The 16,199-nt window shown below is 59.5% G+C and overlaps 1 protein-coding gene across 1 annotated transcript in view; it reads right to left on the bottom strand.

Moving 5' to 3' along the window:
• Positions 1-16,199, bottom strand: part of COL4A2 (collagen type IV alpha 2 chain) — a 182,075-nt gene that overhangs the window by 4,203 nt on the left and 161,673 nt on the right. Inside the window, 14 exon segments of the mRNA XM_027776199.1 lie at positions 1-35; positions 840-956; positions 2,945-3,070; positions 4,128-4,199; positions 5,009-5,116; positions 5,691-5,798; positions 8,049-8,123; positions 8,853-8,916; positions 10,236-10,417; positions 10,592-10,714; positions 12,107-12,250; positions 12,961-13,131; positions 13,740-13,901; positions 14,807-15,028. Of these exon segments, the coding sequence (XP_027632000.1) occupies positions 1-35; positions 840-956; positions 2,945-3,070; positions 4,128-4,199; positions 5,009-5,116; positions 5,691-5,798; positions 8,049-8,123; positions 8,853-8,916; positions 10,236-10,417; positions 10,592-10,714; positions 12,107-12,250; positions 12,961-13,131; positions 13,740-13,901; positions 14,807-15,028 (1,709 nt within the window).

Here is a 16,199-nt window from a genome sequence, read left to right as displayed (position 1 = left end):
GGCAGGCCCGGGGGGCCCTGGGGGTCCTCGGTAACCTGTTGGCACGAAGAAAGGTGGGTTGGACCAGCTCGAGCAGGCGTCGGCACTGTCACTGCTGACCAGGTGTCAGGGACTCACTGCGGGGAGCGGGCGGCCATGGCAGGTTTGCCTGGGAGACTTCACTTTCCCTTCTTAATAAATTGTGGCAAAATGCAGAGAACGTAAAATCGACACTTCAAGTGCAGTTCCTGAGCATGTGGCCCAGGCAGCATATCTGCCTGCCGTGTGGCCGCCACCCCCACCCCACAGCCTTTTCATCTCCCATCCTCCGGCTCACTGTCCGAGTCGGACTTACTGGGCCGTCACGGTGCTGCGGCCACAGCACTGTCCTCTGGCCTGCCTGCCTCACCAATGCTGTCCTTGAGGCTCGCTGTGTCGTGGCCCATGCAGGATGCCCTTCTCTGCACGGCTCAGTGCTTCTCCCTTTCAGGACATGCCACTTTTTGTGTCAACGTGTGCGCATGGCTGTGTCTGGTTCGTGGCTGTGCGGGCAGTGCTGCCGGGAATGTGGCGTGCGAGTGTTTGCTGTGTGGTGGTGTTGCTGTCACACCTCTGCTCGGTACGCAGCCAGTGTGTGGCTGGGAAGCACTTAGACGTGCCTTCCACCCGAGGAGAGCTGAGGGCAGAGTGTCTGATGAAGAAATCAGTGAGCCGGGACCTCTGGCTCCCAGGGACATGGTGGCCTGCTCCCTGGCTGGATCTGGACGTGGTGGGCCTGGAAACCCATCCTGCCCCTACAGTAAGGGGCCAGCACGGGCCCCCACCCCGAGGACCTGATATGCACGGCGGGCCCTGCTTACCTTGCAGGCCGAATATCCCTGACGCCCCTTTGTCACCAGGCAGCCCAGAGATGTTGGAAGGCGGGGTGATGCCGGGGAACCCCTGCAGTCCTGGACTCCCAGCTGGGCCTCGTTCCCCTTAGGAGGAGAACGGGACAAGTCATTTTCGGTACCAGCACCCAACTTTTCAAATCTACGGCTTCCTCCACACTATCCCCAGGAGACCAGAGGCATGAGGAGGACAGTGACTGGTGGTCTCTAGCCAAGGCTCATTTCCGCCCACAGCTCTCGGAGTGGGGCTGAGGGGGCTGGGGCTGTGCAACCCATCTTTGGGAGGGCTGACTGCCTCCCAGTGGCCATGACTGGCCTGAGAACCCTCTGTTGGGTCTGTCCTGAGCATGCTACTGCTTGGCCACGCTCAGATAGAGCCTTGGCGGAGCGTCACTCGGCCCTGACTCCGAGACCCGTGGGCAGCCCTGTGAGCTGCATGGTGGGCACGGGTGGATGATGGCTGGCCCTCCTCGTCTGGGAGTGTTGCGTCTGTGCATTCAACCAACCACAGTCAAAAATATATAAACCAATAGGAAATAATGAAACTGTAATAAAATAATACAAGCTAAAAGCACAGCGTGCCCGCTGTTCACACGGCACTCACGTCGCGTGTGCTGAGTCATCCCGTAGCGGGAAGGGGCTCCAGTGTGTGTGCTTTGCAGTCAGCCGAGGTCCTGGCACTAACCCCCCATGAACCCTGAGGAGCAAATGCGCTGGCAAGCCTGGCTGATGGACAGCGTGCGGACGTGACCGCGCATCTCCCATGGCTGTCTTCAGGGTCTTGGGTCTCAGCGGTGGACGGGCTGGTCATTATCCACATTCTGTTCCCCAGTTTGCCACTGGCTTCACCAGTAACCCTCAAGCTAAGACTTGGCGAGTTCCCAAGCATGCCCGGGCGTGGGGGGGGGACATTTGCTTCCCAGCTGAGGTCAGATGAGGTGACTCCTGGCACCCAGCCCCAGCTCCCACAAGGAGGCAACTCCTGGCCCCTAGTCCCAGCTCTCACAAGGAGGCGACTCCCAGCCCCCTGTCCCGGCTCCTACGACGACGAGGCGACTCCCGGCCTCCAGTCCTGGCTCCCCCTGTGAACGGTGACCCACTCTCTGTGCAGGGCCAGGCTGTTCACGGGTCTGCTTTCTGTGCGGACTTTGCATTTAAAATGGCGCCCACACTTTGGGCCGAAGGGCCATCCGTGTGCCTGAGCCGGGGTTGGTCAGCTGCAGGAAGAGGTGAGCTACAGTGAGACTCACACAAAGCAGGACAACAGGGTGAAAGTATTTTATGTTCTTAGGGGACAGCAAGCAGCCTGAACGACTGGACAGTCACTGAATGTCACCCTTCCCTATCACCAGCCAGAGGCTGGGGCCATGAGGTCCTGGGCACCAGACGTGTCTGCTCTGGCCTCTGGGGACTGCTCTGGGGCCAGACACTACTGGCCGTGGTGACTCGTGCAGAACAGGTACTGAGGGCCAACGGCTGTCAGCGGAGACGGTAGGCCTCAGGCTGTCCAGAAGCAGAGGCTCAGGCCTCCTCACCCCTGACCGAGGCTGCGCTAGCTGACCTGAGGTCCTCACCCTGACTGAGGGTGCATAGCAGACAGACCCCAGATCGCTACCCTGAGCGGAGATGTCAGGGACAGACCCCAGATCGCTACCCTGACCGAAGATGTCAGGGACGGACCCTGGATCGCTACCCTGAGTGAAGATGTCAGGGACGGACCCTGGATCGCTACCCTGAGCGAAGATGTCAGGGACGGACCCTAGATCGCTACCCTGAGTGAGGGTGTCGGGGGGCGTACCTAGATCCCTACCCTGATTGAGGGTGTCGGGGGTCAGACCCCAGACCTCCCCTCAGTGAGGCTGACTGGTGGACTGCTCCTGGACCCTGGTTAGGGTGTCGGGAGACGGACCCCAGACCTCTCCTCTAGACTAGCCAAGAGGCTCTGAACAAGACACCTTCCCTGGGAGGCCGGTGCTCTCCTGGCCCCATCCACTGCTTGGTCTCAGATGCAGACACTGCGGCCCTGCTCCGTGTGGCGCTGGGCATAGTGCCATGTGGTCTGGAGTGTCCCTCACCTGGAGCTCCTGGCTCTCCTTTCTGTCCTGGGAGTCCTGTGGGGCCTGGCAGCGTGTTGGGCTCTCCGGGCTCACCCCTGTCCCCACTGGGGCCCGGGGAGCCTGGGTCTCCATAGATGTCAGCCCCTGTGTGGAGGGAAACAGCGTCAGAGCCTCCCGCAGAGCAGTCGGTCTTCCTGCAACAGACCCGCGGGACTCCGAAGGTGGCCGTGCAGGGTCCGGCTGGCTGTGTGGCCTTGAGGTCACAGGGTCTGAGATTTGGAAGGATCCGGACACCTCTGCTTTATGGATGAGAATCTCCAGGCCCTTCTGAGGGTCCCACTTCATGGGCACAGCTGCGGGTGGAGCTGGGCCCATCCCGGGCACCCTGGCTTCTGGCACTGGCTTTTGGAAACAATAGGGCTTTGTATGCTCTTCAGGAAAAAAACGTGCTAGGTGGTTTATAAAATAGCAGAAGAATATTATTAAAGGTTTCCGTTTCTTTTCCCTTTGGGATGAAAAGCCCTGGTCTGCCCTGGCTGCAGACTAACTCGGGCCCTCTCCCCGCAGCTCCCCCTGGTGCAGCCCCTCCCTGATGTTTGGTGTTGGGAGACGGAGCCTTAGGAGGTGATGGGTTAGATGAGGTCACGAGGGTGGGCCCTCAGGATGGGATTAGCGCCCTTAGACTCCAAAGAGCCGCCGCCTGCACCATGCCAGGACCCAGCGGGGGCAGGAGGAGACCGTGGCCAGCCCCGACCGGCTAGGGGCTGCTGGGACTGCCAGCCTGCAGAAGCACAGCCCAAGCAGGACACCTTCATCGCAGTAGGGCACAGGGACTGCCCAGGTCAGGCCCCAGCTGTCTTCCTTGTAGTGGGCCAGTGGGCCACAGACAGTGACAGCGGGGCACAAACGCACCCCGGGCCTCCCCAGGGGGCTTCTGAGAAACAAAACTTTTGTTTTTCTGTCTGTAGGCCTGATGGGTCAGCCAGGCACGAGTTCTCACCGGAAAGGACGCGTCTTGGGGTCCTCTCTCAGCAGTCGGCAGAGCCACAGGCCTGAGTCTCGCCCCTTGGGGAGCTCAGATGGCACCGGGCAAAGCCACCCCCTCGGCCCCCTCCCCTGCCCTGTAGTGCGGGGTGGCAAGTCAGCAGGGTCCTCTCCCAACAGCCCTGGGTGTAACGGCAGCTGGGCCGGCCCCGAGTACCTGGTGATCCCGGAAAGCCTTTGGTGCCTGGCAAGCCGTGCAGTCCACCGATCCCGCGGAGTCCCGGGAAGCCTGCAAGGAGGTAGGGTTATGTCGTGGGTGGCAGCACGAGGGCTGCTGCTGGGAGAAGCCCCGAAGTTCACCGTGGCTCGCCCAGCTCTAAGCCACGCGCTCGGTGAGCACAGTGCGTGAACTCACCACGCCATGCCAACCTGCGCCTGCTCTCACACTGCGCTTACAGACGTGCAGACCTGGGAGGCCGCGGCCAGCAGTGCACCCATCTCCCTGACACTCGCTCGTGCCGTCTGCGAATCTGGGTTGCAACAGCAGCAGTGACCCAGCAGCCCTTGGGAGCGGGGACCCGCGCTTCTAACGCAGGCCACGGAGGGCAGGTGGCTGTTCTCCCAGGGCGTGGGAGGTGTGTGCAGCAGGTGGTCTCTCAAGGCTGGGAGTGGGTCGCCACGGGGTCATCCCATACTTTGAGCCTGGGACACTGGGCAGGGTTGGTCTCTGACCCTCCAAATCCACCCAGGATTCCGAGGCCTCACTTCATGGGACACCAGGGGGCCTGCGGCAAGACAGCAGGACACTCGTGCTTATCCACCTGGCCTACCGAGCCTGCCCGCGGGCCACCAAGGAGTGGGCTCGTGGCCTCTCGGGAGGTCTCCACTGATCTCTGGGAAGTGAGACGCTTCTCTGAGCGGAGTCCGCCCGTCCCTCCGAAGTGCCCTGTGCTCAGCGTGCACACTGCAGCTCCCCACACGCCGGCCTCTGCCTTCCTGCAGGTCTGAGACCGAGCTGTGACGGCACCCCTGACTGGCAGTCCAGCCCGGATGGATGGAGTGTGCTTGGTGTCTCTGCGAGGGAAGGAGTCGCCTTACCTGGGAGGCCTGGTGACCCCGGCCAGCCGTAATCCCCTTTGTCGCCGGGTACTCCAATCCTCCCGGGCTCTCCCTGAGGCCCCCGCAGCCCTGTCAGTCCTGGAAAGCCTGTGGGCGGACACATCATACTTCTGAGTGCACAGGAAACCCCCAGACCTCGAGCGTGCTGCCAGCTCTGTCCTGGGGAGGGCCAAGGGCCAGCAGGGCCACTGCTCCTGGTCCGGTGAGGAAAGGTTTCCCTTCAGGCCGGGACTGCAGGTGGTCCTGCACCCCCGCTCAAGTTCAGCCTTGCCAGAGAGAAAGCACGTAGGGCATTCATTCTCGTCCTTTAACCTAAACAGAGGCCTGGAGAGGACCTGGACGCAGGGCTGGGGCGACCTGCCAGTCAGTGTCCCAGTGCCCGCCGACCCCAACGAGGGCGGCAGCCACGGCAGAGCCTGGCACCAGCACCGCCGGTCGCGTCCCTGTGCTCACTGTGGGTCCTGCACAGACAAACGAAGGGATCCCATCACCCACGTCCGAAGACGCAGAGATGGCTGCTGGCCCCCACCCCGCAGCCTGGGGGCGGCTGTCTCTGTCACTGGCCCCGAGGCAGAGCTGGACGAGGGGCATGTGTGGGAACCAACTCCCAGGGCCAACCGACCACACGCTGGAGGGGGACCCTGACTGCGGGAGGGCTTACCTGTTTGTCCTTTAGGTCCCGGAGAGCCTGGGATTCCAGTCACGCCTGTTACCCCGGGGAAGCCGACTTCTCCCTCTGCTCCTTTCTCCCCAAAGAATCCCTTCAGACCTGCAACCACACATTTGCTGCTTGGAACACGCCCCTGCCCTGTGTCAATCAAGCTTTAGTGCCGTCAGAGCGACTGCGGCTCCCACCGTGCTCCTGTTTGGGGTGGAGAATGCTCTCGAAACGTGTCCCTTCCTCGGCTGGCCTCTGACCTAATCCCGTCCTCCTGGAAGCCAGCCTCGGAGATGGCTCCCAGTGGTTCCACAGGCAGTGCCCTCCTGCCCGAACAGGGCTGAGCCGTGCAGCCACACTGTGGCCTGCAGCACACGGCTTCTCAGCACACAATGCACTGTGGCTTTCACTCTGGTCTCCCTCCAGGTGGTCAGCTCTGCAGGAAGCCAGCTGCCATAGCAGCCGTGGGGAGAGATCCACGTGGCAGCACCCAGACCCTTGCAGCAGCTATGCGATGTGCCAACCTAGAAGGGATCCTTCAGCCCCGTCACACTTTCAGATGACAGCACCCCTGGGAGACGTCACAGCTGGACTCTCACAAAAGACCTCAAGTCAGAGCCGTCCGCACCTGAGTTCCAGACCCACAGAAATGGCCCCGAGGACCACTGACAACTTACTGCTGCATTTTGGGGATACTTTGTTAAGTGACAACAGATAATTAACACAAAGCCCTTCTGGGGGTTTATAGGTGATATGCAGAGAGGTTTCCTGGGGAATTTGCTAAACCTGCAGGCTGTGAACCTCTTCCCCAGGGGTGACTCAGTCTGGGGTAAGGCCTGGAATGAGCATCTCAGGTGTTGCCGAGGCGGTCACTGGGCAGACTTGGAGAGACATGGCCTTCACACAGTGGCAATGTGCAACCGTGCTTGGCTGTTTTCTGGTCTCCTGTCAGATTTTGAGAACTTCAGAATCCAAAGTCACCCTGGCTCTGTGTCCCCTTAAGGCTATGAGGCTGTTGCTTAGGAGACACAATGGGGCTTTTGTGGCCTTGAAGGAAAACTACGTGGAAGTTCTGTTTATTGTCTATAGGAGTCTTGGTGTTTCAGAATCCGTGGTAGGCCACAGTTGACCAGCAGACTGCTTTCCCAGGCCACTCCCATCTCCGCCCGAAGTGGGTAAGTCCAGCCTGCTGTCATCTCGGAGACCAGCCTGCGCCTGGCTGCCCGATGCCCCCTCTGGGATCGGATCCAAGCAAGGGCTCCCGGGCCCACTCCTCTGCAGCGTGGGCTCTGTGGCTGTCACCCTCAACTGTGACTCTGTGGTTGTCACTCTCTCCTGTCTAGGGAGAGCAGAGGCCCCAAGGACGGTGGAGACAAACAGCCCTCTGCCCAGGCACCCCAGTTCTGAGAGGCAGTCTCTTGGGGACAAATGTGGGTCCCAGTTTCACAAATACCCAAACATTCAAAGGATAATGACAGAGAATTCTTGGAGGATGGTAGGTGCTCTTCCCCGACACATTTCCAGTTCAACGAGTGCGGTTCGCACATTTCTGTGTTCGTAAAGCAAATTGCTGAAGTGATCATTTTGGACAGGAGATCCACCGGCCAGAGCCAGATGGCTCAGTGACCCACGACACCGCTGTCCAGGGAGGGAAGCCAGGGCCAGAAGTCACCTGAAGGCTGGCACGGGAAGCCGCCTGGTCCTCAACGCGGTTCTCTGACCTCGTGTAGGACTGAATGCCTCTCTCTATCCAGAGCGATTTTAGACAAAGCATTCGCCCACAGCCTCATGGACAGACGGCTCCCCTCCCAGGAGAGCTCCAGGCAACCTGAGCAGCCTGGGGCCCCCGAGGCCCAAGGCATCTCTTTCAAGTCCTCTGGGGTAACCCCACAGGCGGCAGTTTTGAAGCTGGACTCAGTGATGCTCTGGAAAGGGGAGTGAGAGGCTGAGCAGAGCCAACGAGGCCCCTAGCAGGCTGCCCCTGCTGCTCAGGAGAGGTGGGCCTGATGTCCACGCCCCTCTCCCAGACGCCCCGTCTGCAAGCAGCAGTCAGGGGCCGCCGAGCTCACGCCGTAGCCGAGGCTCAGCTCGCTCATCCATTGCTTTTCTGGCTGCAGTTGGTCTCACCCATCCAGCGTGGATTCTGTACTCTGACTTTCAGACGAGGCAGACGGGGGCTCCCTGACTGTCTCCCGCTTCCCTTTAAGCTACAAACCTCAGAGTCTGGTGTGCAGCGGCCGAAAGGCCCCGCCCATTTGCTGGGAAGTTCTTTCAGTCCTAATCAGGCACGGGTACCCGTGGCGAGCCAGGCTTGCAGACCAGGGCTGCCACTGCGGAAGGACGATGCAAAATAGCACGTACCTGGAGTCCCAACGATGCCCTGCTCGCCCTTCAAGCCCGGGCTTCCCGGCAAGTCTATGGTGTCCCCAATATCACCTGTCACATGCGAAAAGACAGTTAGCAACGGTCTTCCTACAGGACGTGGGTACCTCTGCAACTTCTGCTGTGCTAGGTCCTCCTTTTCCTTTTCCTGTTTTTGGCTACAAGGGTTATGTGTTCACCAGAGAGAGAGGAGGAGCCACCCTCCATGGAGAACGGTCACACTGAAATCCCTTCTCATTTTCCCCTCTTTGGGGTTTTAGCCACACACATACATGGCACCCGGCGTGTTGCTCAAGCCACCCGATCTGGGATCAAACCATGCAGTCGGCCATGGGGAGTGGGCTGCCTTAACCACAAGTTACAGAGCTGGCCGGACAGTGTTAGCATCTCTTTTTTTTTTAAGTATTTTTGCCATAGGGTACACACACTTACCAGAGAGAAACAGAGAGAGACAGAGAGAGAGAAAGTGAGAAATCAACCCCCAGGAGGACGGCCACACCATAATAATCCCTTCTCCTCCACTCTCCTCTGGGGACTCTGGGCATGCATGTGCTCATGCCCAGTGTGATTTTCAAGCCGCCGGGTCTGGGGCTTGAACTGCAGCTGGCCATGTGGGAGTCCAGCGCCTTAATCGCCATGCCACCTGCTGGCCCCTGTGCTATATTCTTAACAATAATAATTTGCTTTAAAACAACTAGCAGCGTTGGCTGGTCCACTACCACCTCCCATGCCCAGACAGCTCAGAGCTGCAGACACCCTGTCTTCACCGAGAGCCTCACTCACCCAAGTCTCCAGTGGGGCCGATCTCGCCGTAAAGGCCTGGTCTCCCTGGGGCGCCCTTTTCACCCTGGAGAAAAGTCAAACAGGAGATCAGCTCAGAAGAGCATCTTAGAGGAATACGCTGCGATTCGGAAGGGCCGGTGTGTTTATCTACCCTGGACACTAAAAGCCACACCCCAGGCGTGTCATGGCGTTCTGCAGACTCTGAAGCTCGCGAGCGCCGTGGTAGGGACGGCCCTTACAGTCCCTGTCCAACCGTGAGGGAGGACAATGAAACAGGTGGACAAGCTGTCACACCAGTGGCCACTGTGACACTGCTCCCGACCTGCCCGTCACCCGACAAGGGCCAGCCTGTAGCTGTCATCTTGAGTCTGCGGAAACCCCACGACGACCAGAGGAGGCGCTGCTCCCTCCTGGTGGACAGAGGGAGGACTGCGGCATGGAGAGGCTACGCGACTAAGATCTCTTAGCAGGACACAGCAGGACTGGGGCCTCCGGCGGGGGCTTGTGGATCCCAGAACTCGCTCTCCGGATGACAGCAGGCATCCGGGTACACCCCATCCATGAGGCAGGATTTCTCTACGACAGTGCTGCTCGCCAACTGAGGTCGGGGTGAGGCCTGGGCCTCCCTGTCACCTCACAAGGACCCGTTTTCCTCGCTCCAGAGTGGGGGGCTGGGGTCTCCCTCGGCTCGGCTGGGGCCATGTCAGCACGGGCACCGAGTCGTGTACGACAGCACCGAGGCTGCCCTGCCCCTGGCTTCATGTGAGCCCGTGAAGGGAGGACGGGCGGTGTCAAGGCTGCAGCTTTGCTCAGACAATGCTCGACTCCCTCCATTCCCCGTTACTGAGGCGAAGCCCCTCACAGGAAGGCGCACCGATTTCGAGTGCATAGCTTGCGTTCACTCGTGTGCGCCTCGGCGGGACAGGGCTCAGCGGGCGGCCAAATTCCTGGGCCGAGTCGCCACCCATGGCCACCTCGACTCACCCTGCCAACCCCTGGCCACCTCGACTCACCCTGCCAACCCCTGGCCTCCACGTATGCGGGACGTATCGCGTGCACATCTCTGATACTGCCCGACTTTTCGCCGCGTCTGGGACGCGAACCCTGCTTTGTCTGGAGCTCTGACCTCCGTCAAGCTCTGGTCTCTCAAGGTCCCCAAGAGGGAATGTGGACACCATGCTCCACCCAGCGAAGCCCCAGAGATACTAAGGGCGCAGGAGGACTGAACCGGCCCACTGCTCTCGCCTGTGCATGCCCCAAGCCGCAGAGGGGCTGGCAGGTCTGCGCGATGTGGCTCTGACCCCACCCTCGGGTGCCCACCAGGTGCTCTCAACAAGCAAAGGAGGAGGACGCTCCGGAACACACGAGCAGAAACACACTCACCCGGCTCCCTGTAAACCCGGGGAACCCGATAATTCCGGGAGGGCCTGCCACCCCAGGGAATCCTGGCAAACCGGGCACGCCGGGGACGCCGATGTCGCCTTTGACACCTTTGATGAAGCCGGGCCTTCCGGGCAGTCCAGGGGAGCCTGCCAGCCCGGGGACCCCTGGCATGCCTTGGATACCTGCGGAAAGACCATGGCGTGAGGCCTGGAGAGCATGCAGCCGGCCTCTGGGGCGCTCAGAGCCGCAGGCCCACGGCTGCGAATCTCACAGGGAGCCAGGGCTACGCAGCGTTTGAGAGCCCCGAGAGCCCAGGGCGGCCTGGCAGCGGGCAGGGCGGCTCGGGCACCACGCACCTTTCAAACCCAGGTATCCTTTCAGCCCCATGGGCCCCTCATCTCCTTTCTCCCCTTTGATGTCCTTCATCCCTGGCTGGATGATGGGAGGGGGTCCTGGGGGTCCAGGGTCTCCTCGGCTGCCTGGAAGGAAGTAGAACTGTCATTTCCTGTGACCTCCGTGCCACGTGGGAAGTCACAGGTGGAACGTTGTGTGTCCTGCATGGCTAAGTTCTGGGGCCTGGAGTCAGGAGGCACCTGCCTCCCCCAAACTGGAAACAAGGCTTTTTTTTTTTTTTTTTTAAATCCTTTTTAGAGACATTTTTTGCTATAGGGTGCATGTGCTCACCAGAGACACAGACAGACAGAGAGTGAGAAATCACCCCGGGAGATGGCCACACTGCAATCTCTTCTCCATTTTCCTCTCAGAATTTTTGGGCACACAAACACATGAGCCCAGCATGAGTTTCATGCCGCTAGGTCTGGGACTTGAACCACAGACCGGTGACATAACCATTATACCATCTGCTGGTCCCTGTAAACACGTTTTTAAAAAATTTGCTGTAGAGTGTGTGCGTTCACCTGAGAGCGAGCAAGAAGAAGAGAAAACAAGAAAGGTCCCCACAAGAGGGACGGCCATGTCGCAATCCCTTCTCCATTCTCCTCTCATGGTTTTGGGCATGCACACACGCCCCTGGCATATTCTCACGCCACCAGGTCTGGGACTCAAACTGTGCAGTCGGCCATGTGGGATCCGGCCGCTTCAACCACCATGCCACCTGACCGGCTTAATCTTCTACAGCCCTCTCTGATTCGCTCACAAAAGTCCTGAACAAATGAACTTAGTGAACAAGAAGCCCTGTGTTCGGGGTCTCTAGGGGCCTGTCCACATCAGGGTTTGGGCCAGACTTGTTTAGGGCCCATCCTGCCTACGTGGCGGGGTCTTCCCTCCTGGAGTCTGGCTCGTCCTCTGCCATTGCACGCTCCTTTGATCTTCTACAGCCCTCTCTGATTCGCTCACAAAAGTCCTGAACAAATGAACTTAGTGAACAAGAAGCCCTGTGTTCGGGGTCTCTAGGGGCCTGTCCACATCAGGGTTTGGGCCAGACTTGTTTAGGGCCCATCCTGCCTACGTGGCGGGGTCTTCCCTCCTGGAGTCTGGCTCGTCCTCTGCCATTGCACGCTCCTTTGCACTGCTTTCCCAGCCTCTCGTGTGGCTTCTTCACGGCCCGCCTCGCGCTTACCACGGTGTAACCGGGTCGGGAGAGGGGACACGCGTCCCTGGGACAGCTCTACCCAACGCCACCGTCCCTGTTTCCAGGAACTTGCCGTGGTTTGGACCGCCCCGTCTCACAGTCAGTGCACTGAGGCGGGTGAGCCTCTAGGCTGTCAGTTCCATGTGTTCGTGTCTTGTGGGTTTCTACTATAGCTTCGGGGTTCGTGGACACGGCTGATCCTCAAGGAGTCATTCTGAGCAGTGTTATATCGCAGAAAGTGAGTCTCGATCCCAGAGGGAGGATGGAGAAAGGGGCATACCTTTAACACCTGGTTCACCAGCCAACCCCTTCAGGCCAGGAACTCCAAAAAATCCAGCCTCTCCTTTGCTTCCTGGGATTCCGGGTCTTCCCTGGAGGCCTGGCAGGCCCTGGAAGCCGTCCATTCCAGGTGAGCCTCTACCCCCTGGGGGAAGAGAACAGTGCCCAGTTAGTCCTGAATAAATGCACAGGGATTTCAATTTCACGTACCCTCGATGTTTCTGCAGTGAGAAGATGCTAAGGTTCTTAACCTCAACTGAGGACTCGGGACACCACCTTCTAAGTACTCCTTTCTGTTGACCAATGTCCCCACACTGGACTCTGGGGACAAGCGTAAGACTGAGTGCAAGGGCATCAGGACACGACCTTGGGGACCGTGGGAAGGCAACCTAGTCCAAGGGCCCATGAAGTGAGACAGGGCCTGGCCCCCAACAGGACGTGTGCTGCGCCCAGCACAGAGATCTGGCCGAGGTCCACGAGGAGCACTTGGCACGTCTCTGGCCACTCATGGCTGTCCTTCGAGCTCGGCCTGTCCCACAGCAAAGCTTCTTTCTTTGTTTTGTTTCATATTCCCCAAATAGCCTCCAGGTCCGAGCCTGCCTCCTGAGGGCTCTGCAGACCTCCCTGTGCAAATGACGGTCCTCGCTTAGCCCAGAGCGGCCTCTGGGTAAAGCAGTGATGGGGATCTGAGGTGCGTCGGTCCTAGCCATGTCCAGAACCCAGCGTGACTTCCCGGTCAGTGCTGCTGAGTGAGGAGAGTCCCCCGCAAGGCCTCGGACCCCACAATGGCCACGGGGGGGCTGCCCCGAGTCAGAGCACCCGGGAGGTGCTTCCCTGGTCATGGTACACAGTTACCTTTTGGCCCTGGGGTACCAGGCATCCCGCTCATTCCTTTAAATCCGGGGCTTCCTGGGTGGCCTCGCTCCCCTGAGAATCCAGCGTCACCTCTGTCTCCAGAGACACCTTTCATGCCCACGGGGCCGGGGACGCCTGTGTCACCTGGGTCCCCTCTATCCCCAGGCAGACCTGTCAAAGAGGGAAGGCAGAAGTGAAAGGATGAACGAATGCGCACACAGACAACTTCCCTATGATGCATTTAGGCTGTCGACTACTAACACTATTTAAAAATAAAAGAAAAATAATTATCGGAAGGAAAATGAAAAGGTGCAATGACAGTGGTGTTTCCAAAGTGTGACCCATGTACCTGCGAGCCCTGTAGGCTGTCCTCCTGAGGCCATCTAGACCCCGGGGCCTGAGGCCAGCCTGGGGGGTGCCAGCCAAGGGCCCAGCCTGACCTTCCAGCAGGTCAGATGTCCCGCTCAAGCCTCCTGGCCTTGGGACCCATAGGAACGGAGCTGTTGCAGTGGCACAGGAAGGCGTGAGGTGGCACGGCTAGCTCTGGCTGTGTGGCATCCCTTGGCGCGGTCCCGAGCCTGCAGGCCCTGCCTGCCTTCTCCATCTCATCATCCTCACTGTCATAGCTTCACTGGCCTCAGCCCACCGTCCTCCAGTCACCTGGCTCCAAGCCCCTGCACCAGATGGCCCACTGAGTTCTGGAAACCCCTGTGGACACACTTCCCTAGTTTAGCTTGCTGGAAAGACCTGACCCCTTTATGGGAGGGCTGGAGCCTTACCTTGAAAGCCGGGGGCTCCTGGCAGTCCCAAGGGTCCTTCTGGGCCGGGGACTCCTGGGAATCCATGCTGTCCTGGAGGCCCAGGCAGGCCTGGCTGGCCGGAAGGGCCGGGCAATCCCAGCTGACCCTTCAGCCCTGGCATTCCAGGCATTCCTTGGCTTCCTGTAGGAATCAGAGATGAGACCATGAGGCTGGTCTACAGTGCCCACGAAGGACAAGGTCTACCTCCTTAGGGCTAGTCTATGAGAACCGCGCTCAACGTTTTCCTTAAAATCTGGACATGACAGGGAAATACAAAAGATAAAATCGAAGTAACTCATACGACCCCCAGGGATAATCGCTAACACTTGGTACCCTCCCTTCCTGTTCTTATCCGCCTTTCCATGCACCTGCAGACGGATGCTGAGAGCTGACACTGAACTCAAGCTGAATCTCAGTTCACTCACGTGACGTATTTTGAGTAGTTTACCACATTTAAAAATTCTTCGCAAACATTTAAAATAGAACATCCCATCATGGGGCCAGCTATTGGTGTGGTGGTTAGGGGGCTGGCTCCCACATGGCCAACTCCACAGTTGGAGTACTGGACCCGGAGGCTTGGAGAACACACCAGGTGTGTGTTCGCGTGCCCTGAATCTCAGGAGGAGAATGGAGAAGGGACTGCAGCATGGCCACCCCTCTGAGGGGGTGGTTTTTCTTTTTTCTTTCCCCGGTGAGCGCACGTGCTCTAGAGAACGGAACAGTACGGAAAGCGGCCACGTGGCCATGCTTGCTGCACTTATTCCAGCACCACCCTCTGCGCTTAGTGCTGTGAGGAACAGCTTCTTCCTTTTTCGGTATGAATGCCCATGCCCACATGGTCGGTAGTTTCTTTAGGAAGTGCCCTGGAAATGCCCATAATGGGTCAGAGTAAACCCTAACTCGATGTTTTTGCTGAGTGTGGACAGAGCAGAAGTGCCGGACTGGGACCACAGAGCACCGTTACTCCGAGCGAATCCCTGAGAGGATTCGGACTCATGTCTGGGCCACAGCCACGGAACCAGGCCCTCGCCCCCTGGGTGACTCACCTCTAAATCCAGGGGAGCCCCTGTCTCCTGGGAGGCCCTTCAGGCCAGGATGCCCGGGCAGGCCCGCATCTCCCCGGGGCCCGGGCTGGGCTCCTAGGACTTCTCCAGGAAGACCCCGGTCTCCTGGGGGCCCGACAGGCCCTGGCAGGCCGCTGGGACCTGGGCGTCCATCCGGGCCGGGGAGGCCCACTGCACCTTTGGATCCTCGGGGTCCCACAAACCCTAAAAGGAAACAAGAGGGTCCCCACAAGCACAGGTCAGTATACGACGCCCCGAGGTGCTGGGAAGAGGTGGATGCGGCCTGGGTTTCCTTCCGCTAGAGGCCGCCCCTGTTGGCCACAGCTCAGACACCCATAGCTCACCCAGTGTCATTCTGTCAGTTACACCCTTTCTGTCCCCACCCTGCCATCAGGCCAGCCCTGCACCCAGCTAACGCGGGCGGCCTGAGAACTGACTACCTCTTGAGCAGACCCCTTCATGTTCACGGGCTTCCATGTTTTGCAAATAACCTCAAAGGAACCTCTGTGGGGCCTCCTAGAGTCCATGTACAAGTCTTCTGATGGCAATTCCTGGGGGGATGCAACCCTCAGCCCCTGGGCCATCTCTCCAGAGCACATGCCCGTCTGGGTCTGTCTGGAAACGCCGTGGGCAGGCACCAATGCCCTTGTCAAACAGACTTTGAGAATCAGCTGTCATGTTTGGATGGAGCAGGGTGACTGTCATGTGCCTCTGCATCGGTGACCACTTCATGTCCTTGCTTCCCCTTTCAGGGCACTTGGCCAGGAGTGACCTCAGACTACCTCCAAGAGCACAGTCACACGTGAGAAGGCGGTCGTGGCTGTGACCTCCCAGCCTCTGTGCGGGGACAGCGAAGGCCGTGACCTCTCCAGCCACCATGCAGGGACAGCGAAGGCTGTGACAGTGATGGCCCTGCATGAAGGTGGCTCTACGGAAAAGCTCGTGCATGGCTCCACCGTCTCAGGCCTGGGTACAGGAACGTGGAACTTCCTGCCCGTCCTGTGGGGTATCCAGCCATGACTGCCTGGACTGTGCAGCCAGCCCGCCTGCGAGCTGCCGTCATGGGGACACCGCGCTGGCATGCAGCGAAGGATCTGAACTTAACCCGACACATGTGAGCTGGGCCCGCCTGCAGGGCCAAGGCCACGGCTGCTGTGTGAACACCTGCAAGCACAGCTCTGCCCTGGGAGTCCGTGGGGATCCTGTGTGTGGACAGACTCACGGCCACGGTTGCAGTGTGAACACCTGCACGCACAGTTCTGCACCGGGAGTCCGCGGGGATCCTGTGTGTGGACGGATTCACGGCCATGGCTGCAGTGTGAACACCTGCACGCACAGCTCTGCCCTGGGTGTCTGCGGGGATCCTGTGTGTGGA

This window comes from Tupaia chinensis, unplaced genomic scaffold (assembly GCF_000334495.1).
Source record: "Tupaia chinensis unplaced genomic scaffold, TupChi_1.0 Scaffold000644_1, whole genome shotgun sequence".
Classification (NCBI taxonomy): Eukaryota; Metazoa; Chordata; class Mammalia; order Scandentia; family Tupaiidae; genus Tupaia; species Tupaia belangeri.
The sequence above is the reverse complement of the archived record's forward strand: the minus strand, read 5'-3'. Positions and strand labels throughout refer to the sequence as shown.